The sequence below is a fragment of the Haemaphysalis longicornis genome, unplaced genomic scaffold (assembly GCF_048455015.1).
Source record: "Haemaphysalis longicornis isolate Haplotype H1 unplaced genomic scaffold, Haemaphysalis longicornis Haplotype H1 scaffold_4, whole genome shotgun sequence".
NCBI lineage: Eukaryota > Metazoa > Arthropoda > Arachnida > Ixodida > Ixodidae > Haemaphysalis > Haemaphysalis longicornis.
Window position 1 is genome coordinate 96,313,910 of NW_027526361.1, and position 23,804 is coordinate 96,337,713.

The window sequence follows — 23,804 nt, forward strand, 5'->3', positions numbered from 1 at the left end:
TGTTTTTCTTTTGTCTGCATTTATCACAAAAACGGGAAATAAACATATCTCAGTAAGCAGCCGTAATCGTATCACCGAGATTGTACTGTACTTGAATGGGATCGTCATATTTGGAGGACCCCGTACATTGACACAATCTATGACATAACCTCCTCTTGATGTGGAGATGTTGATGTCAGTTGCCAGTCATAGTCCGAAGCCTTGTTCGAAGTACAGTCGAACCTCGTTATATTGAAGTACTAGTTCCGGGACAGCAAATTAATTCGTTATAACAGCAGAGGTAAAAATCGGCTATAACAAATTCACAATCTGGCTCGCGCATAAATACTTGATACAAAAAAGCATTTTTTGAGGCTTCGAACCCACTATATACACAAGGTAACCCTCACCTTTCTGCTTGTTCCATTTCAAGCTCAATTAACCGGAACATGAGTATGTAAAATTACAACAGAACAGAGTTTACTTGACAAAACAGGACTGTGTCCTTATTTATTTGATGAGGGATGTGACCTTTGTCTGGTGGATACTCACAGCACTGAGCAGGAGGGAGTTTTCCACAGTGTCCACGAACAAAAGGGCCTTTATACTTCTGCAGTTTAGGACTACGGAGCTTTTCCGAATCAGCTTCTCAGCCTCCTGGTCGTCAAATATTTCTTCATTATATCCGACACCCTGCAGCTTTCACGGTTTCAGTTTCGTTATAAAAGAATAAGTAATTGAAATAAACCGTGACCAACCAAAGTCTGCGTTTAATTCGCTATAGCCAATAATTCGCTATATCAGTGTTCGTTTTAACAAGATTCAGCTGTAATTAGCATCATGTTTTCAATTGTGTTGTCATCATTGGGTAGCAACACAAAAGGGTTATATTTAATTAGAGATACATCCAGGCAACACTTGATGTGAAAAGAAACTCAGAGCGATATACACTGTTGCCAGTGCCAGAGTACTTTCTATAAACAAAAAAGTACGTCTCAAACTCTGGAATGGAAATAACTTTCTTTGTGAAAGTAGAATAATTGTGTAGACACTACAGTACAGTGCATGGCACCGGGATCTTTTCATAAACAACCATGCTGCAGATATGCACTGCTTCCCTTTTGCCAGAGAAGAGAAACAGCAACTCCATAGGGCAGTGCACACCAAGCCCCTTTAAAGATGGCTTCTCGCCTTCACTTGATCACACACCCTTGACCACACTCTCGCCTTCAACTTGACCATGCACGCCACATGTGGAAGGTTAGTCTTGCTTCCTTTACTCCCCCTGGCCACCTGAATCTGGCTTTCCTGATACCTCGCTCCGTGGAGATCGTTGTGTACAGAACTAGGGCCAACACAGCCCTGATACCCACGTTCTAGCTTTTAAAATTAGGAATGCCTATTACATGAACACGGCGTCAGCTTCTGCCAAGGTCATGCAAGTCCAGTATTTGAATACGTTTCTCCATGCGGGGTTGAGAGCGCAAGAGCTCTTGTGTTGCGGAGCTCAGCTCCTCAATGGCCACCTGAGCCTGCACCCTGGTCACACTGTCGGATGTTGTTGCATACAAGTGCTTCAGATCCCGGTAGATGTCTTTCACTTCGTGAGGCATTACCTGTGACACAGAAAAAAAAAAAGATGTCTGGAAATGTGTAACAAGTGGAGGTTTTCCGCACCCAAGCAGTCAGAAACGACAGAAAATTCTTGCAACAGAAAAGTACCTAACACACGCTGAACTAGAGCTGAATCATGTGACAGACATTTACTTCTGCCCTTCAGTTACAGAACACTGAATTATATAGTTAAGCACCTAATGGCGCATAATTACATTTATATCTACAAAGAGAAACGCTCGACCAATGGACTGACTCGTCAACCCCCAACCAATACTGCTAGACCTAGAAACTTGAAATTTTGGGAGTGCATTGCTACCATGGCTTAGGAGCACAACATGGCCCAATTTTTCTTTAAATTGCGCCCCAAAGGGAGCGAAACAAGCTCAAATGTATTTTTCAGAAATTCCTCATCATTTTTCAGCCCCATTCTAATATCGAACTGGTTTTTGCTGATATAGGTAGCCCGTATAAATACCTAAAAGCTTTTTTACAGGGTTTCCCCCTAACCAGTGCCTAATGGGATGAATCTGCATTATGGGTAAATTACATGTTACAGACTCCTCAATATGTGTTCAGCCCGTTTATATATCTTGAATGGGTTTTTGTTGCCAGTGTTATGTATACAAAGGCACAAAATGAAATTTAGGCATTTTAGGGTAAACAGCCTCTCAATGGGCAAGCAGGATTTTTTGCAATTACACCCACAACAGAGTGAAAAGGCCAACAGGAGACATAAACACCAAGTCAAACTGCTGGACTCTAGCTAGAGGCTTCAAATTTCAGTACATGTCCGTTATGGTTTCAGATTTTTTAAAATTACAAACCCAACATTCAGAGAGTGAGAAAGGGCTAAAATGTACTTTTTTCAGAAATTTCTCATCTCAGAGGCCTGTTGAGATACCGAACGGGGTTTTGCTGATATAAGTAATCCATACAAATGTCAGAAAACTGTTTTGAAGAGTCCACCCCTAACTAGACCCTTATGGGGCCAATGTGGATTTGGGATAAATAACGCGTCTTTATGTACATATTCTCAAATCTGCTCAGCCCATTGATATATCCAAATGGTTTGCACTTAACCCTTTGAGGGTCACAGCCGTATATGTACGGCATCGGCAAAAACTTTCAAAATGGTCAGTGACGTACATGTACAGCATTGCTTGTATCTTTAAAAAGCGCGCCTTTTTCGCCAACTTCTCTTGCTTGGTATGTGCTGCCACACTTCAGAAATACGCCAAATTTTTTTCTTGCGGCAATGGCGCTTCTTTTTATTTTTTATGATTTACTTCAGCGGCGTGCCAGCTATCCCTTGCGCAGCTCGCCCACGCACAGTGGCTGGTTTTTGTTTCCTCCTCCGGGCGGTTCCCACTTTTTGCGCCTGCGAAACTGATGTCTATCCAATTTCGATTCACTCAAAAGGTGCCGGCTTGTTACTCTCTTGTTTTTATTTATTACTTTTCTTTTGTAACTCATGAATAAACCACATATATGTAACAACACAAATGATTTTTTGTCCCTTTATGGTCACCCTAAAAAAATTACGAAAATTTTTTCTCGAAGTAGATTCATCCGAAGAATTTAAATCAGCAATAAAAAAAATCGACCCCGGGGGGTCGCATTTGGCGAAAAAATTCGACACTCAAAGGGTTAAAGGACATTACTCATACAAATGCCAAAAAATAAATTTCAGGATATTGTTCAAACAAACGTGTAAATGGGCGAGCAGGATTTTTGGAATTGCATCCCTAACGAAGCAAAAATGGCTAAAATTGGCTGGTCAACACCCAGCCCAAAGTGGTTAATTCGGAGACTTAAAATTACGGGAGTAATATTCCTAAGATGTAGAAGATAAATAAAGTTCCATGTTTTAAATAAAGCTCCAGAATGGAAAAGATTAACTGTTTCAGAAAATTTTCATTTTCTCATAATGTCACGAAGCCAAAGATGACGCAGTTGGCTTGAAGGAAAAGCAAGTTTATTGGAGCAAACTTGTGCTCTCCTAATAACTAAAAAATACACAGGCGGCGAAGCAGTAGTCAACAAAGGGACGCGCGCAGGCGAGTGTCGGCGAATTGAATGCCGCGGCGTCACCTCTGTGGGTTTTTATCTTCTGGTGCGAGTGTTTCTCGAACCGTCGAATTAAATCAAGAAGACTGTAGATCAACGAAGATTATTCCGGGCTGGTGACATTAGGGTAAAACATTCTCCCTATCAAATGAGATAACCCGTGCGGCATAAAAAATAAGGAATGGAACAAGCGCTTCACTTGGCACAGAGATAACAAAGCCTGGCACGGCCGAGCGGCAAAAAAAAACAAAAAAACAAAAAACAAAACATAAACAAACAAATGCAATACATGGTTCGTTCCAATATGCCCATACATGTGCCACCTACCAGTGTCCAGGCCGAAATTTCAAGGTTTGTCCCAAGCAACACCTAATGGGGCAAGTACAGAGTCGGGGCAAAATTACACAATTCTATGGATTTCTCAATGTGCGTTAGATTTGTTGTTACATTAACACACCCCGGCACTGCCAGGTGCTACCTAGACGTAACTGCCTAGAAAGAAGACGTGTCGGCCAACAAGAATCTGCACAGGTCTCTCATTCACAGTGAATAAAATATGGGATAGAGTGCACATTACATGCATGTGGGTGACAAAGCGTCCCACATTACATCTCCGTAAGACTGCCTTGTGTCCAGTTGATTGTGTAACAATGTCAACTCAACACGAAACTGAAGAAGTACGTCGTTTCCACGAACAGTGAGGCACGAATGGGAGCGGGGGTACTGCAAACCCACACTTTGCTACTGACAACTATATTCTGTTTTGTACAGCTATTCCAAGCTTTGGGTTACCTATTTCTACCTTTCCTCAACGTACATACCACATAATGCAGGAGTCCTTTTCAATGCTTCACACTACATCCTCAAAGTATGAAACTTTTTTATAGTCGCTCAAAATAACAAAAACAGCTTTTCTCCACATTTTTCTGAGCAATAAGGCTAGTCGACCAGTTTGGGGGAAGCCCCCAAAGGTGAAATAAGTTTGTGCAAAGAGCTACAAGCTATACAGCTTTCTCAAACTTAGAGCACATGGAAAAAAAAAAAAATTGTAAAGGTTCAGGATATTTTTTTTTTTTTCTTAAACTGTGAAGTTTCGAAGGGAGCTCTGTAGCTTGCTGTACTTGCTGCATTTCAGGTAAGTAGCAAATTATCCCTTCAAAGCAACATGGCTATACAGTGACGGAAGCATTAAATGGGGCTTTAGTACGGAAGAAATTACACTCTTCAGTGAAGCTGTTCCACATCCAGCTGCTCAGCCTGACTGGAGATGCACATGCACGCACCAAAAGCTTTCACGTGCACCATAGTTACGCTTCACAGTACAATGATCCACCCCACCTCCCTCTATAAATTTGTAAGACATACTCACCCTTTTAACTCTCTCTCTCTGCCTCACAAAAGTAGCGTGCGTGCTAATGGGCGTCTGACCCCAAAAGGTATGCCCTCTTCGTGCCCAAGTGATGTGCACTTCATGTTTTTTTTTTTTTTTTTTTCATTATGAGCAAGAGATCACCGACTGATATGGGCCTCAAGATGTCACTTTTTTTTTTCATCCCTTTGGCAAGTACATGCTGTTTTTTTACTTTCAGCACATTTCCTCACTTGACCATAAAAACTCTGACAAGTACTGGCAAGCACAAGTCAGAGGTGCCAATGCTGTATTGGGTATTCTAGTTGACAGGCTTTCAGTCATCCATCACAGTGCATTTCCTACATCTCCCGGAAGGAGTCTTTTCACGAAGTACACGATTTTCTGGGTCACTTCCACACTCGAGTACACCCCTTGAGTCGCACCACAATGACGTCTTGGGCTGGCATTACTTTTGGTGATAGCTGGAGCAACGGTACTTGCTAGCACAGCAAGTAGGTACCTTAGCAATGATGTGATTGACACATAATTCGTTCCTATTCGAATGTACCCTGCCCTGGCAGGCAAAGCATTCAGTATTTATGCATAACAGACAAAAACCGAAGTCCTGCTACCTCGGGACAAGCAGCCTTGTTCCGATCCATGCATGTTCTCTAAAATGCTTTGGCAAAGTGCTGCCACCGTTAGGTGACACAATTTGAAATGACTGTGCTAGATCACTCACTTGAAATATCTGCCGGCCCATTCCTTTAATGATGCACCCAAGAGCCAGCACTGCAGCACGGCTCACAATGTCAGCAGGATCTCTGATGAGGCCACGCAAACATGAAAGAATCTGCAGAAAAAGAGAACTTGGGTGATGAAACCAAATAAGACTTGGCTCATTTGTTACCGCGCCTATTAAAAAATCGTTCATACTGAACGATAATTTCAATGCCACTTTTCAGCACACTCAAGGCATTTCTAAAACAGGTAAATGCTATTTGGTGGTTAGCTCAGAAAATGTCCTTTCAGAATCAGTTTCCTTTTTGTTTACACAATAACTATGTAATTTTTTTATACAATGTGATATTTTATGTTATTTTTTATACGGAAATTGGGCATGGCCATCACGTGCCACTGCTACCAAAGAAAAAAGGGTGCCGCTAGTGATTAGTGTGCATCAGCACTTCATTTTTGTTATCAGGGCCCCAATGGTGAATTGAGAGACGATTTCAATCTTCAATATGCATTTTGACAGTAATAACTAATTGGTGAAATCGGCTAAAAATATCAAAAAGTGTCTGCGTGTACAGTTGTTTTTAATAAGGCCAGTTTTATTGCCGTTGAAAAAGTTGCTGGTTCTATCATAGAGGACAATTTCCAAACAGTTTACAACAGCTTCAGTTTCATTGCCGCGTGTAAAATTCCTATTTTACACTACTACGCAGTTACCCAACTTTGCACCTGCTTGCCACGGTGCCTTCTCGACTGTTTCTCGAAAAAAAGCTTGCCGCTTGTGATTTCACAGCACCTACACCTTATTTCTGCTATAACAGTCCAGCTGCATGTTTAAAGATAAACACCCAGTCGTCGGATATCAGTTCAGACAACGCAAGCGCTTCAAATCAGTCTTGCACTGTTCGCCAACTAGTTTCATTTTCATGCGTTGATTGATTGATTGTAGGGTTTAACGCGCCAACGCAACACTGGCGGTGAGGCGCGCCGTAGTGGAGGGCTCCGGATTAATTTTGACCACCCGGGGTTCTTTAACGTGCGCCGAAATCTCGCACGCACGGACGTTTTTGCTTTTCGCCTCCATCTGTTTTCATGCATGGTTTGCAATAGGGGTTGCACTAGTGAGTAACAAGGTGATTACAAATCGCAAGAGTTTACCTACAAAATGCATATTCTGAGCGTCTGTTACTGTTGCCAGTAAAACAGACCTCCATTTTTATCATTTTCTTCTACGTCTGGACAAAAAAATTTTGATTGCAATATCTTTCTCACTAAAATTATTTATACAAACAATTAAAAGACTGGTGTCATTGAAAAGGGCATTCGATCATCTAGATTTCATGTTGCCACTATATGGGCCTAACGAATATATTTAGCAAAAAAAAAAGAAGTTTTCTTGGACCCATAAAAATCGGTCAATTTCCTGGCGTTGAGGAAAGAGTTACGATTAAAAGTGAGCACAAACGGTCGTACCTCTTGCATAATCGGTCCAAATGAGTGGCCCAGCTTCCCACACAATTCTCCCAGGTTAGACACTGCTGAGGACCTGACCACAGGGTCAGGGTGCTTTGCAGCAGCCAAGAAGCTGTTCACCAGTAAATCCCTGTACTTTGGAGCCAGCTCCCCTGTGAATCAAAGACAAATACATCAATGCACCGATTAGCAAATCACCCGAGCGCATCATCTAGAAAACGGAAAATGTATACTGAAGTCTTGTCACTTAACAGCTAAGAGAACTGCCAACTCAAGACATAAAATGCCTCAAAATGCGCCCAACTTGATAAAATTTCAGATATAAATGATGCAAATTATGCTTAGCTGAAGACTAGAATACTAGTTACATCATATGTGCATAAACCTGCAGCCCACAGAAATATACAGTAACAGAGTAAAATGGGTAACAAGAGTCAATAAATGCTTTGGTGCCCTCTCTGCGTTTATGACTTGCGTGTAAACATGTGTTTATAAGTGTAGTTCCTGGCATGCCCAGAGTTTTATTTACAAAAACGCTTACATTTTTTTTTTTTTTAGATGGATGGCTCTTTTTTAATACAAAAACTTTTTCATACATATTCTTCGGAGGTCTGCTACTGAACCCCTCCTACCCCAGTCGACACTCCTGTATCCAGTGGATACCACAAGACGTACGAGGATTAAGAGATGTTAAAGACTAATCTAAAATTTTCAACAAGCTCAAAGGAATGGTACACATCACGTCAAATTTTCAACAAGCTCAAAGGAATGGTACACATCACGTCATTTGATTCCTTTATGAGCTGAACATTGAACCATTTGTCTCTGTCTCATTAGCTTACAGGCAGTCTAAAAATTCTTTTGTGAATTCCTCTGTTCAAGAACTGTTAATAACAGACTATAACTGTAGGCGATGGGTACACTCATACATGGGCATGCACGTACGCATGCACACGTGGACAAATTCCTTGAAAGCAGGAATTAATCTTGAATTCTTTATACTTACAGTCCGTACACTGGACTTAGTTTTATTCGAGGGGAACCTTTGAACAAATAAAGAGCGACGCCCTCCCTCCAAGAAACATTTGGAGAAACAGATTTCTGCCAGACTCCTCACTATGACAAACAGTGATGGTGATGGGAATGCTGTGACGTACAATCATGCAAACAGACAAATTTTTTCCCAAAGGTAGGCATAGATACATGACTTGCTTTTACAAAATAAAGGGGATTGGAAAGGAAAAAATTTTTCATCCGACACAGCCTTTTGTCCAGCAAACTAAAGCACTTGCCGAAATTCTTGGTGACCCGCAGGAGCACTTCCCCCAAGTTGAGGCGGGCCTCCACGGACAGCCCCTCCAGGGCCAGCTGCTCTGCCAACCAGGGCAGTCGGCGGTCCAGGTCCCTCTCCACGAGCACAGCCAGGGCCTGGATGGCACTGAGGTACACGTAGGAATCCTCATCCTGAATGCCCGAGTGGCACGACTCGAGCAACTGGTCGCGGTGACGCCACATCTCAGCGTCCCCCTCCTGAAGCTGTCGGCGCAGCTGGATGAACGCATGACCCCGAATGGGCGCCATCACATCGTGCAGCTCACACCACAGCTGTTCGAATTTGGACTCTCCAGGCGCCGAAGGCTCTTTCGGCGCAGCCGACACCGTTGCCTGTACACTTTTGTCCCCCTGTCGTGGTTGCAAAGGTTCCGTAGCCGCCATCTCAGCGCCATCTTTCACAGGCACAATGTTGTATCCAGCTGCAATGGCAGCCAGCTTCTTCTGACGCTTGGCCTTAGTTTGCAAGTCGGATGTCACCCGCACACCGCCGCTGCTTGCAGAGGAAGGCACCTGTGAAGATGTCGCAGCCCCTTGGCTCGCTACTAACAGCTGCAACTGGTGGGCCATGTTTCGTATTTCGGGGCTGCTGTGGTTGGCTGCCAATGTTGTGAGGCACTGATAGCCCCGTTGCCATAACTCTCTATTCATTGTGGCTGCCTAGAAGGAAAAAAGAATTGTCAATAAAAGAATTGTCTTGCATGGCAATATATCTTTCAAAACCATTACAAACTCCTCAACGCAATTGTCCAGGGTTTCTAGGTTCCCTTCATTAAACATAGCAATACACAGGGTATCCCATCTAAGTAGTACAAAAATTCTTAAATTTCTATTTTTCTAGCAAGAAACTTTACAGTAACCATTCATGATTATTTACAAAATGTATTTTATAGTTTTATTTATAGTTGAAGTCCAACATATAGTTAAAGTCCAACAACGAACATAACTTCTTACAGGTTGAAAATAGAAGAGTTTTTTTTTTCGGTTACAAAAGTTGTACATTTTACTCATTTTTACAGAATTTTACAACAGCTGTTTACTCGCTGCCTCCTCTGACGTTGTTCCTTTACGCATTCTCTGATAGGAGGTCCCCCCGACAGTTTTTTGATGATGATGTTAGGTTTTCTTGGCGCAAGGGCATCAAGGCCAAAGAGCGCCAGTACTATGGTGAAGGATTATTCAAGTGGGAATATAAAGTACAGAATATATAATAAAAGGTATCTCAAATTTCTGTTAAAAAAGAATTGGTGTAGAGGGCCAAGTAAAAACAATTGTCACTATGTCAGGAATTTTCTACGTGCACCCCTTGCCACCGTCTTTTCGGTAGCAGTGAGAGGCCCTACCGGGTTCTAGCGTGCGATGGTGGCTCGGGTCACGGGTGATATGACACATACCTTAAAAAATCTACGTCTGAGAGGTACTTAAAAACACGGTTAACAGAGAAAAATGGCTCGTCTGATAAAAACAGCAATGGGTGTTGAGGGATCATGCGTGTGTACAATTCTGGAAAACGGAGCTTTCTTTGCGGTTCAAGTAGTTTGCATTCTACCAGTATGTGAATGACTGATAGCGACCCTCCACACCTCAAGCAGCGTGGCTGTTCTGTTCCTTTCAATAGGTACGCATGTGTAGCATGGGTATGGCCTATGCGCAGTCTACAGAGAGTAACCTCTGTGATCCTGTCCCGTTTTTCAGGGATCGATCTACCTAACTTGGGTTTTACCATGTGCAATTTGTTTGCTATTTGCCTATTCCAATCTTCCTGCCATTGGTCGCGCAGCCCCTTACGTACGTACGCTTTAAGATCCTCGTACGGGACGCTTTGGATATCTAGGTCACTCCAAAGAGCTGCAGTTACAGCATTCCTGTCTGCTTGCTCATTTCCGGCTATGCCACAGTGACCTGGGACCCAACAGACTGTGATTTCAAGTTTTTGTTTGTGGGCTGAGCACAGTAGTTTTAGCAATTGATTAAAGACTGGATTTTTTTGCAACTTTCCTGACGCTAAAGCCTGCACTGCACTTTGAGAATCAGTGAATATCACTGACTTTTGGACATTGTTCTGAATAATATATTCTACAGCCAATACAAGGCCGTGTGTTTCAGCAGTGAATATAGATGTGGCTTTAGGCATAGTCTTTGACGTGGAAAAGTTTGGACCATGTGCAGCACATGATACTGCACCAGCTGACTTGGAAGCATCTGTGTAGAACTCAGATGCTCTGTACTTGTTCTGCAAAAGCAAAAAATGCTGCATAATTAATTTCTTTGGAGCCGTTCTTTTGTCAATCTTCATAAAAGAGAGATCACAAGAGATAGGGCACAGATCCCATGGAGGGACAAGGTCAGCAAAGCTGGTTTTCTGAGCGTCAGTGAAGGATATTCCCAGGCCTGTGGCCAGTGCCCTCACCGACAGAAGAAATGGCTCAGCCATGGCAGGTCGCTTTTCAAAGAGCTTGATTGCCTGGTTACCTAGAGTGCTGTTAGGGTGTCCGGTCAAGGATGTCACTTTTAGAGCATAATTCAACCCAGTGTACTTCCGCTGTGTTTCAAGAGACCACTGATTGGCTTCCACATACAGGCTTAAAACAGGGCTTGTTCGGAAAGCGCCTGTAGCCAGACGAAGGCCAAGATGGTAGACAGGGTCTAGCATCTTTAGTGCTGTTCTCGCGGCGGATTGATAAACAAGACACCCGTAGTCGATGCGGGACCTCACAAGGCTATTGAATAAGGATAATAGGCACTTTGTGTCAGTACCCCAAGACTGGTGTGAGAGGACTTTCACCCCGACAGTTTTTTATCTACATGACCTCCTTCTGTATTATTATTTGTACGCATTTTCTTTAATTATGTGAAATAAACTTCAGCTTCAATTTCATTCAAAGAGACACTCAATGCAACAGCTCCCATAAAAATCCACTTTAGTGCAAAATTTCTCGCTGCACTTCACTGCTGAGCACGAGGTCGCGGGTTCGATTCCCGGTCGCGGCGGCCCCTTTTCTGATCGAGGCAAAAAGCAAAAACACCTGCGTGTACAAGATTTCGGTGCACGTTAAAGATCCCCAGGTGGTCAAAATTAATCCGGAGCCCTCCACTACGGCGCGCCTCATCGCCTGCATTGCATCGGCGCGTTAAACCCTACAATCAATCAATCAGTCTGTTCTCAACTTGGCTGGGAACCTTATGTGCTCCCAAAAGCCTCTTCTCATTGGCTTTTGCTTGCGCATGAAGAGAAAGGGCCACCAGAGAAGGCTGTTGGGTTGCACCTCAAAGATGGGGGCCCCAAAGCAATGTATTGAAAAGGGGCCACAGTTGAAGGGCGGAACCAAACCATGCTCCAGAGTGTCCTGCTTGATCGTCATTTTAGTACAGTTGCAGCAGATGTGCTTACACTGCCCCTCAAATCTTTCAGTTTTTGGTGCAGCAGTTCAAAAACAATGTGAGGATACCTAAGTGCTTCCTACAAGTTGTGAATATGAAAGCATAAATGTCCAGCTAACACACGAGACACCTTTAATTCCTCTTGCACTGTCGAAGGACTTTGCAACCTTGCCACTGGAGATGCTTTACTTTGCGAACCGCTTTAACAGTTTCAAATGGCTTCAATCTGTCTTCTACATGTTGTACCGCTGGTCGTTCATGCAGCCATGTAATTGGAGGGTTCACGGCGATGGCGAATCTCCCTCCCATTATCTGCAGTATAATGGCAGAGATGATCACTTCTCACCGAGTTTAAGCTCGCACTGTGAAAGGCCTGTGAAGGGGACATTTTTCTGTTAGGGATGCCAATTCCGGACGCTGGCTTTTTCGTTCAAACTGGCGCTGTGGAACGCGTCATGATATAAAACGCCTTGTGCGATGGAACGCCTCCAAAGGAGCCCATTTTCTGTTACAAACGCCAGATGCTGGTTTTTGCACTCAGTGGGCCATTTAAGGCTTTCACCGTAAATAATGAACGAGAAACATGCCCCACATATTCTTGCCTTCCTGAAAGTAAAAATTTGTAACCAAAGTTTTGAACAACGCCACTGCTATTGCAGTGAGAACTGTAAACGCGCCTGAATGAGCATTTTTCCAGTACCCCTTCGCCTAGCGACCACCAGGCTAAACTGAAAACTCCGGCTGCCCCCTAAACATCGCAGTGTCGAACAATCCACGCACGATCCAACCAAGTCACTAATCTTTTCCTGCCTCTCTTGTCATCTCGTTCTGTCCAGCAAAGGCCACAGAAATAGGTGGACATTCTCGAGATTTATCTACATCAAAAGAAGCCTCTTTTTTTTTTTGTCCAGATATATTTTGTGTTGCTCCCTAACTCAAGGCCATGTGCCTGCAGCATGGACAGCCTCAAATGTTTTTGTCTCTTCCACTTGTAAGCAGCATTTTTTTAGGCCCACACAAATGATTTGCAAGCTGTCGTAACAAACAGCGACAAAACGAAATATAGCACCACTGCAAAGCAGCAGCAGCTCTATCTAAGTTGCACGCAGAGATGGTGATCGCTAGTTTACATTACCCAGAAACAATTGCGAACCAGCACTGTGGAGGGGCTAGGCCCAAGAGTAGCGCACGCGCAAACTGTTATTCAGAAAAGGTCCAGTGTAAACTTGTAACCATTTTGGAAAGTGATGCAGTGTGGTTAACGACACTGTTGCAAAATCCTAAGGCAGGATTTGACGTTCATTATAATCCCCACCATCCACAGTCACTTCCACATAATATCTCCACCCTCCAAGCCAGCGGTTCACTCGTTAAATGAATCACTACCGCCCAGGAAGAAGAAAAGTGACAGAACAGCTGATGCTACTAACATCAGGGAAGGCAACAGCAATGAAGGTGCTGCTCTAAGACTTGGCAAATTACGACAACTGAGGGCCGTTCAACAATCTGTGCAATGAAAATAAAAGCTAGCATCTGGGAAAATACACATACCAGATCTTCGGTGGACATCAGAAGGCTCATAAGAGACAGACAGAAAAGTGTAGACTGTAAGGCCAGACTGTCTGCTTCACTGCTTTCTGAGAGCTTGGTAACCCTGCTTAAGGTTTCCTGTAAAAACATAGCCAGACAAAGAAAAAAAAGAGAAGACAAAAGCTTGGTAACTGTAACTTTCTTGCAACTGAAGGAAAAGAATGGTATCAGGTGGGGGACTTACAACAACGAACTCCAGAAGTGAGTGCATGTTCTTTGAGAGACTTTCAGATGTTAGACCGGCAAAATTCTCCAAAAGATTCAACAAAAACAGGTTGGTCTTTAGATCGTGTGAGTTGAGTTCAGACTGCAAGGTAGGTGATGAGGCTGGGTCACAGCTTTCAGGTGATACCAGGCTCTCCACAGCTGCAGTCAGTTTCTGTAATAGATAAGACACAACAAGTACGTTGAGAATAAAAAAATATCACTCATTGCAGACGCTAGACCTTTTTTGATATAAGGTGACAAGTCGTCTCGTACACATCCAAAGGCTAAATAAAAATATAGACAAGGAATCATAGGTATGTTTTTCACACAGGCAGGGGTCTCAGCATGATGGTCTCAACTAAGCTTCAATTTTTGTTGAACTTTTTTTTTTTAAAGTCTGGGAGGATTCCTGAACATTTGTCCAGTGTTTAAGCGAATTTCGTTTATGGTCTCAAAGTTACAGAGAAACTCACTGGCAAAAAATTATTTAACGCCATATCCACGGAATGAATGATGATAAGTGGGGCGAAGCTCAAGAGGGGGAGATCATCGGTAACCGTAACTCTCCCGTGAAAGTTCGCCCATTACATCATTAAGAAAGACGTAAGACTGTGTGCGTACATTGTACAAATCAACTTTTATTTTCGGAGTCAATGCTCCCAGGCCCAGACCTGGTGAAAGACCCCGCGCCATCGAGGACTACCCCGCACCTCCACCACAATTTGTCACGTAGGATAAGACACAACGGTAAAGAAAGAACTTTTATTTAGGGCGAACTTGTGCCCGAACAAGACGAGATGAAACGAGCAAAGGTGCTTGCATCTCGTTCGATCTCCGAGAACGACTGCCTGCGTTCGTGGTGTGATCTCTTGCAAGATCTTCCCCTCGCAGTGCACGTGTGCTCGCGCCTCCGTTGGCAAACACAGACAAGCTCGCGCTCCCGGTGCCGAGTTTGCGCTGCCGGTTGCAGCCGGTTCTTACGCGTGCAACGCGGCCCACTTTGCGACATCTCCGAAAGCATGCTGCGGTCATGTACCACGAGACACAAGGGATGGACAGACCCATGGCTTTAGGAGCTTCGCCCCTAATAACTTTTCAACGCGACTAAGTAATCCAACGTGACTAAGCAACGCGACTAAGCGACTCACCTTCAGAAGTGACATGAAAAATGTGACACACGATTCTTGGAGGTCGCCATGCTGGAATACAGATGCCGCAGCCAGGGATGCCTGGTCGGACCAAGTCAACCACTCATCATCACTGAAATAAAGACGCTTCACTGTTATGTCCAAACGACAAATAACGATGCACCCTTGAAAGAACCATCAAGAAAGCATTCAACTTTGCTTCATTTGAAAGATCACCTCCTCAGACTAACACTCATGCCAATTTTTAATGCAAAAGTCCGTCTAATAAGCTACAGAATAATAAAAATAGGGGCAAATGGTGGCAACTCATCAGTACTTCGCCACAAATCTCTAGATGTCAAGCCTGATTTGCACGGCTGGTTGAGGTCAACAACAAAAGACACCAAAAATTAAAACAGTTTTGGGGGCTTGCAGTGCAAACTCATTGCGATTAAAATTTAAAATGGCAGTAATTTGTGGCAATAAGGTGATTAACAAACAGCTACAGCATAAAAACACAGAAGAAATCAATGTGAGTTAGAGGCATGGAGCAAGAATATACAGGAGGGGAAACGGCCCGCTGCGGCAAGCGCGGGAAAGCGACCAAATAACGTCACAATGAAAACCAAGGCGCACTGCAAAGCTTAGTAGCTGCAATGACGAAGGAAAGGGTAGCGGCCGCTGATGGACGGAATGATAGCGAGTGCAATTCGTTCCGTGGCTGCGCGGTGAAATGCCGATCGGGGTGGCCCCGCAGTTTCTTCCCCCACGGCAGATGCCGCTAGCCTAACCTATGACGAGCGCCTGTGACATTATCTGGCCGCGCTAAAAAGCCGCACGCCCTTTCCTGTCTTGTTCCTGCTCCGTGGTTAGAAGTGAACACTACGAGAGCCAAGGATGCGACTCCGTCTTTGAGTGGCTCTTGCAACACTGTGACAGCATTTGAAATCAAAAGAATTACTACTTCCACTTCCTCAAAATAGCACCGAGGACTCAGGCGAGCTCAAACCATCTATTTCTAGTCAGTTGCCTCAGCTGAAGCAAGAATGAAGTCTATTGCTATGCCTTTACATGGCAGAGCTATCATACGGTGAAAAGCCCACCTATGTTCTTCTAGGTCTCCCTGCCAACTCCCAACTTTGGGCATGACAGCATTTAGTCAGTGCGCTGACTGCCTGTTTTTGGCTGCTCCCCAAGTACCACAACACAGAGCCCCTGACATATCATTTTATGTTAGAGGAAGCGGATTATTTCACACCCATCTCTTTAAGCATCTATTCCTCAGTGAAAGCAGCAATGTTTTGCCACAAACAGAATTGTAATGAGGTATGAGCTGCCCAGCCTCTTACATGAAGCAAAGTTGCACACTGTTTCCATAGTCCCGTTACACGACAGATACAGCTACAAACCAGACCAAAACAAAGGCACGTCTTCTGTAACTGAGAAAAAAGCACTGTTGGGAAAGTTGGTTCTTAGATTGAAAAAATAAGTAAAAAAAAAAACCTGATGAGAAAGAAAGACGATGACAAGACAAATGAGGCGTTTTTTTTTTTTCCCCCAAATGAGCCAGATCCACCTAACGCGAATTTGAGAAACAAGCAAAATTTTGCTACCGGACCTAAATGCAATGCTGCCAAAGCTATTATATATTTTACATCTCAGCTAGGGGAAGTTTATGACCACAAGTAATTAAAAATTATGCTGTGAATTTGAGCAACATTGGAAGATAAGTTTGGATTTGATTTGTATTGAATTGAAACACTCAAGTTGATGTGACATTCTTATAAAAACTTTATTTAAATTGACTTGAAAGCATGGTGCGATTGCGTTTTGGTGGAAACAGCATTAAAATATGCAACAGGGCTTCAAGGACTGCAGAACTATACATGGAGAGCAGGTGAGTCCTCTTGGCACCATTAGCAACTCTTTTCGAATTCTTCCCTCGGAAAATTTTCTTGGGCACGCCTGAAGGCTTTCATAAAGTAAGCAAGCTCTTCATTGCTTTGCCATAAATTTCCAACATGCTTCACAAGAGGGTTGCTCATATCTTATTCACCTTATTAATGAAGTAATTTGTACTCTCAGGATGGGGGATTTGCCAGGACTTGTAAGCAGCGGCTATTTAGTTAAGTACTAAAATGGTTTATATGGGAGTAAAAAAATAAATTTAATTAGAGTTCTTTCGTAGGGACGGGTTTCTTTCACACTGCTTCACAAATCATTGTTTTACATCTCTCAGCTTCATTTTCTCCACTTCCGTTCACTTCGTCGTTGACATGTGGGGACGGATCTTTCGCCGACCTACTATAATTGAAGTCTGAATTCATAATAAGCCAGCTACGAAAAAAAAAAAAAAAAGACATTGTGAAAACACCCACGAAACAGTCCAAACCGGCCAAGTGGATTTGGCCAATTTGTATTTGTGAAGCTCATCTTTGATACAGAAAAACTACAACTTGAGTACATGTTTTCATGGCGTTATCTCAGCTATTGTCTTGCCACCCCTTTTCTAGGGGAAGGCTGCCGAGTTTTTCTTGTCACTGCAGTTTTATCCGACTTAGTTTCGGTTTCTTGATCTGGCTCATTTCGAAAGAAAAAAAAAAAGCCTCAGATGCTCATTAATTTTTGTAATTGAATTTCGCAGCGGTATCAATTAGCACAATAAGTTAGAAAAGTGGGTCCCATCATGTGCAAGCAAGCACAAAGTCAACATTGCAGAGAAAAAAGAAAAAAATGTGTGAATGCTTATCTCGCATAATGAATACAACTTGCATGTGCGTCAATTTTGTTGGGCAAAAAAGTGCATCCATTATGCGAGTGAATGCTGCTGCAAAATTTGTGACCCCTTTTCTGAGCCTACTACTACGAATCCCGCCCATCCTTTGTATCACATTTAAAAATTGTTGCCACATTTAAAAATGAAAGGAAGAAAAAATCTCTGCTATTGGTCAGCCTTTTCATGTACTTCTGATTATCATTTAACGTTGTCAAATTACGGACATCGGGTTCTGTCGATGCCGCCACTTTTACTTAGAACTAGCACTACTTGCCGGATTGCTGTTGTGTTAGTACAGTGATTCTCAAATGGGGGTCCGCGGACCCCTGGGGGTCCGTGAGAGCATTTGAGGGGTCCGCGAAGCCTACCTCAAAGCTTTTACTCCCGCCATTCTTTTCTCGATTTTGCCAGCACTTTCTTGCAATGCAAAAAATGTAGCTTTGTCGCATTACATGTACTTTTAGTTTCTCCGCGTAGCACCTATTTTAACAACTGCTTTTTGCACGACAAGCCAGCTATGAGAAGGAAAAAAGCATACACCGAAGAGGCAATATATAGGTGTTTAGAAGAATTTTAGATTCAAGACCAGATTGTTTAACATGGTGCACATCGTCATTAGCGTCAACCATAAAAGGTGGGCATCGAATAAGTGTGTAGGCTACGTAAGCTGCAAGTAGAAATTGTTTGATGTTATGACACCAAACAACATATGCTCCATCGTGGGGTCCCCCATCACTTTAGCAAGCCCAAAAGGGGTCCCCGGGGCAGTCATGGCTGAGAACCACTGTGTTAGTATATGCTTATCCTGTTTGCTTGCTGTTTGCCTCTTTGCTTATCCTGTCTATGCCTATCCTGATTGCTGTTGTGTGTGTCTATGCCTATCCCTTTTTTAAGGTATTGTATCACGCATCGCGTTACTAGACACGTGCATGCAGCTTGAATGTGCAGTCCATTTACAAGGCCGCAGTTGCATGGTAAGCCCAAACATCTTCTCACCAAACAGAACATTTAGAAAGCATTTCATGATCCCAAATTTTCCTCGTCTTTCTGATTTCCCTAATCAAGGAGTGTAAAAGGACCGAACTACAGCAACAGTTCTACAAAAATGAACCGCTTCTGGTGGCAACCTGCATCATTCACCGTCTGCAGCATATTATCCAGATCCATGAATGCTTGCTTAGCAACTCAGCCACACAACCACCCGTCCTGACAGTACTGACAATAAATACATGGGCTAACTTAGTAACTAGATTAATCCGCACATTTAAATGCTGGAAATAAGGCCCTTTTTTTTCTCAAACACCAGTCACAAAGGGTTCTGGAACCCAAAGAGAAGTAACTGCAGTCAGTTGTGAGTTTTAAGAACGTCAACAGCCATGCAACCTACTCTGCCAACCAATCACTGAAGTTGAAACACAAACGTGCATGACTATTGAAACAAGGTCGAGCCTCACATGCATGGGTCGTTGACAGGCTCACTCACGAGTGCGCTCACACACCCCCTACCACTCACCACTCATGCGTGAGTGGTGAGTGAGCCTCGCCATCGATCGTTTTGGACTGGCGAGTGTGAGTGCGAGTGAGTGCAAGCCCCGCGCGCAGAGAGCCCCGCTCCCCACTCAAAACAATGTAAGCCAAAATTATGGCTTAAATTGTTTAATTTCTCAATGAATAAAGCATCGTTTGATGTCAGACAAGCCCTGGGGGCACTATAAAACACCACATCTTTCGAATAAAACAAACTTGTATTTTGTCTGCACGGCCCTTTTAAAGCTGGTAGACCTGAAAATTCCGCTTTCAAATGTTCTAGGGGCCTTTCAGGAAAGTCATTGCGGTTAAAAGTGTTTTAAATGATGCCCCTGCATTTGGGATAGACAGCATATACAGGACAAAAATCAGCTGGCTGTACATTTAAGAAAAACGAGTTAGGGTGCAAGACTACTTGGGGTGCCGCAGAGGTACACCCAGCAGCAGTAGTACGACACAGGAACAACTTCCATTGCTGTTCATAACTTGTGAACAACTATAGCATGCCATCAGAAAAATTCAGTCGTAAAGTGTTAGTGCAACTGCTATGCCATCACTTGCTAACTACTCTCGAGAGCAGTTAAAATTCGTGACTAATCCGCAACCAGCAAAACTCTGTGCTGAAAGCAACCGCCTGAACACTTACAGCAATGCAAGCACCATGGGGTTCCGGACTGTGCAAGTAAAAATGTGGGCACAGGCCACTTGTTTGAACCAATTATGCATGGGTGCTCGCAGGTACAGTGTTAGTCTAGCACCGTGCTTCGCAATATTGAATGTGAACAGTCTTTCGAGGTCTGGGCATAGGTTTTTTACATGAAAATAAAAACACTGTGCGCTATACTGAGAGCTTGGAGTGAATTTCAACAGCCCTGTTCTCCACTTCTGTGCTGGCTGACAGGGCTGCAGTGTTCGAGGCATGCTTCAGCACAGCAAGCACTTCACACACGTGGCCTGAGCGCACATTTTTCTTGATTTCTCTCAGAGACCTCTACCCACTCTTACCCTCTGTCATCCAAATATGCACACCCAAGAGCAAAAGATTATGGACCACAAAAGCTGCAATTTTGGGCTAATTCTCTGCATGCGGCAGCCCAGGGTACTATGTGCAGTATTTTTCTTTACTTCAGTAACTATCGAAATCTCGCATGCACTCAGCAGTTTGACGGGCTGCTATACTGGAAGAGAAATAACCTAAAATTGCCATTTTCCTGGTCCGTAAACTTTTTATCGTGGCTGTACATTCACTATACCGAAATTTTCTTATTTCACCCATCCAGCGGTCACTCCTTCTAACAGAATCGTTCCTCACCTTAGTGGTGACTGTCGACGCACCGCTTCAACACCACCAGAGTTGCCAAGCACGAACATAACGTCATCGCGCAGTGTGGCAAAGGTGCCGAGGCTCTGGCCCTTGAAAAGGCACCCGTGCAACAACTCCACTGCACTTGCTGTCGGCTGCCCATGATACACGATGCTCAAGACTTGTTCACAGAGTTGCCTGAAAGAGTATCACTGTCAGCGCAGAGCAACACAAACAAACAGAAGCGTTAAGCCTTGACTTTAATATTCATTTCTATATTAATTCTGTGCACCAAGAAAACATGCACTCAGACAAAGCCTAAAATACAGTCGAACCCAACCACAACAAAAGATGTACTCCCACAAGAAAGGAGGCACTGAGAATACGTTGCTGGCTTTTATTATTATAATTATTATTTGTTAGCGTGCTGTGGAGAAGCCTACCATCAAACCAAAGGAAGCGGCACACTGTGGAAATGGTTGTAAGCACTCAGGGTTCGAAACATCCATCCGACTTGTAGTTGGTTGTAAACAATATAGTTTGCATGTATTTCTAATCAATTATTTCTCATGTTCCATATATGGGATTACATATTCATCATTACAAACGGTCGAAACATCCTTTTGAAAATCACATGTAACAGTATAGGTGCGTGGTCTTTTTGTATTCAACTTCCATGGCGGGGATAGACACTTCGTACCGAGAACAAAGCCAGGCCCCCTGTGGCTGTTGCAACTGATATATCCAGGTTCAAACCGTAAATGGGTTAAACTGCATCGCACTGAACTTGGTGACCTCTTGTTACACTCAGAATAACGCTGGGTCAATAATTAGGCCAAAAGACATAATGCAAGGCAGTGCAATGAAGAGGACTGAAAGCACTCTAAGTATCTGAAGCCTTCCTGCCCATGAGTAATGGCAAAAGGTAGGGTGCCTTGATTCAGGTGTCTGCCGTACAGGGTGGAGACATGTATGCGTTGGCGCCGCCATTTTGGGTCACCCGTTCGCCGCTTCAGCAAGTCATTGTATCAAAACTGCGCTATAATTATCGCCGCAACGCGGTTTACTGGAGAAGTTTGAATCATCTTATCTGTTTCACGTTGCTGGGTCTTGTGGAAAACGAAAAGAACAGCGCGTTGAGCCCTTTGACCTAATAGTGGCGGCACGGGACCATTCAAAGGGTGTCTCCACCCTGTACGGCGGCGCTGGCATCGAGGCACCCTAGCAAAAAGTGTGTCAGAGTCAGTGTTGTACGGAACGGCGTTACAAGGAACGGCGTTCCTGGAACTAGTTCCTTTTTGGAGGAACGGAGGAACGCCACCGTTCCATTAAGGGTCGGTGGAACTGTAACGGTAACTCGTTACGTTTTTGAAGGAACGGCAGGAACGGCGTTCCTGCCGTTACATCGCTAGGATTTGGCTGTTTTTGATGCCAAGGCTCGAGTACAAAAATCCACAAAGCGCTACTGCGTTTCTCTTCCTATAAGATGGTCAATTTGCCCGTCCTTCAGCCGTACGTGCTTCCTCGACGGTCAAAGGCAGAAGAATAACCACGCAGCATGCCGCAGCTTCTGTTTGCTTTCATGCTGGTTGCTTGCGCGGCGTTCGACGGGTGAATAGCATAGCCGCGAGAATGCTTTAACCCCTTTCATCGTTTGTATGGGGAGGCCAGAATGCGCGTCTCGCCGATAGAATTGTTCCCTGGTGGGGAAAGAATAGAGAGTTTTAGCAGTCCGTCCGTTCTGTCGTATGCGTTGTTACTGGGTTGACCGGGACCCAGCTGGGCTCTTGGGCATTCGTCGCAGTAGGGGGATTAGTTCCGCCGGCCTGCCTTCGCCATGTCCATGCCTCCGCACCCTTCCTACTCACACTTCCCCGCACTCAGGAGCAGACCGGGCCTGGCCAACCCGGTAACAACGTAGCCAACGAAAGGGACGGACTGCTAAACGGGGTCCGGACATTTCGGTGTCGGACATTTCGGTCCAGCACGTTTCGGTGTGGACATTTCGGTGCACGGACATTTTCGTGCACGACGTCTTGGCCCAGACATTTTGAGTGAGGGGATGTCCCAGGCATTCTTTGAACATTTTAGCTTTAATATTATAATTTCGTGACTTGATATGATTTTACGTTCGAGACTGGTGCTTGCGCCGCCGTTCGTGGAAACGAACGCTAAACCCTGGCGGAGCATTGCCACGTGAAACCCAATTTCTGTAGCAGATGGTAAAAATTAACGTTGTTAATTTGGATCCGTTCAACCATTTTTTGTTATTTTAACATTCATGTGAGCAACCCTAATACTTTAAGTGTTGCCAAAGCGCTTTCCTTTCACTTCACCCAACGGTGCAAGACGCTGCTGCTGTTAGTCTATTCTCCCCCCCCCCCCAGGAAAACTTCCGCGAAAAAACAACAACAAAAAAACGAGGTCGATTAGGCGCGTGTACATTTGGTTTTAATTAATCTCTCAATCCATCTCGACTTTGTTGCATTCGGTGTCGGTTCTACTTAAAACTAACAAACCAACCATCGCACTTACGGTGACGTTACTTAGGGGAGGGGAAAGCTGAGCCCCGCCGGCAATCATCCCCCTAAGTAGAGAGAGAGGGGTGTCACTTGTGCTTCACCATTGCGTCGGCTGGACTTCGAAAACTTGAAGGCGACTGTTGCCGCTCTCGTCACACTAGCCTATTCATTTTTTTTTTTGCTCCTTATAATGGGAGGAAGCGATGTATACCTGGGGTGTCCATGATATGCGCGACTTGATGAGTTAATTCACAAGGGGGTGACTGAAGGCGCAGAAAGAGCGATTCCTGGAGTGGGGGCGCCGTAGGTATGACCGCGACGCGCGGAAGGGCGTAGCCAGCAAACGATAGTGGCCATTGTGTTCTCAGCGGCTTTTTGGGTGGCTTTTTGTGTCACATTATAGACGTTTCGTGCGCCCATGGTGAATGTAAAGCTTTTTCTCGGTTTTAAACGCCAAGTGTGCTATGTAATTGTTCTGAATGTATCACCCAATTCCTGCAAAAGGTCCACTAAGAGGCTAGCAGTATGTTCTAAATAAAAAATAAAAAATTCACTGCGGTGACGCTTCGGTGACCGTGAGCTCCACCACGCCAGTAGGATTTTCAGGAGAAACCAAAAATAATATGGCTGAAAAAGAAATCTGGTCGAGATTCGAGCGTACAGGCGGGAGGTGGGAGGGGGGGTGCGCTAGAACAAAGAATTAAAATGTGGTAAATGTAGACTTGTAAACATTAAACGAAGGTTGGTTGTCCCGAAAACAATGGCTGGATTTCGTATGCGCAACCGGTACGCGCTTAATCAGCATTTAGGACATTAG

The 23,804-nt window shown here is 44.1% G+C and overlaps 1 protein-coding gene across 2 annotated transcripts in view; it reads right to left on the reverse strand.

Moving 5' to 3' along the window:
• Nucleotides 1-23,804, reverse strand: part of LOC144179127 (transport and Golgi organization protein 6 homolog) — a 39,191-nt gene continuing 15,387 nt past the window's right edge. The window contains exons 8-15 of one of the 2 annotated variants that reach the window (XM_077707358.1): nt 20,475-20,663; nt 14,881-14,992; nt 13,710-13,904; nt 13,487-13,603; nt 8,515-9,214; nt 7,223-7,374; nt 5,757-5,867; nt 1-1,595 (exon numbers count right to left, since the gene is read on the reverse strand). In XM_077707358.1, the coding sequence (XP_077563484.1) occupies nt 1,398-1,595; nt 5,757-5,867; nt 7,223-7,374; nt 8,515-9,214; nt 13,487-13,603; nt 13,710-13,904; nt 14,881-14,992; nt 20,475-20,663 (1,774 nt within the window). In that variant the 3' untranslated portion in view covers nt 1-1,397. The remainder of the gene's footprint in view (nt 1,596-5,756; nt 5,868-7,222; nt 7,375-8,514; nt 9,215-13,486; nt 13,604-13,709; nt 13,905-14,880; nt 14,993-20,474; nt 20,664-23,804) is intronic. The other variant, XM_077707356.1, reaches the window with a different exon arrangement.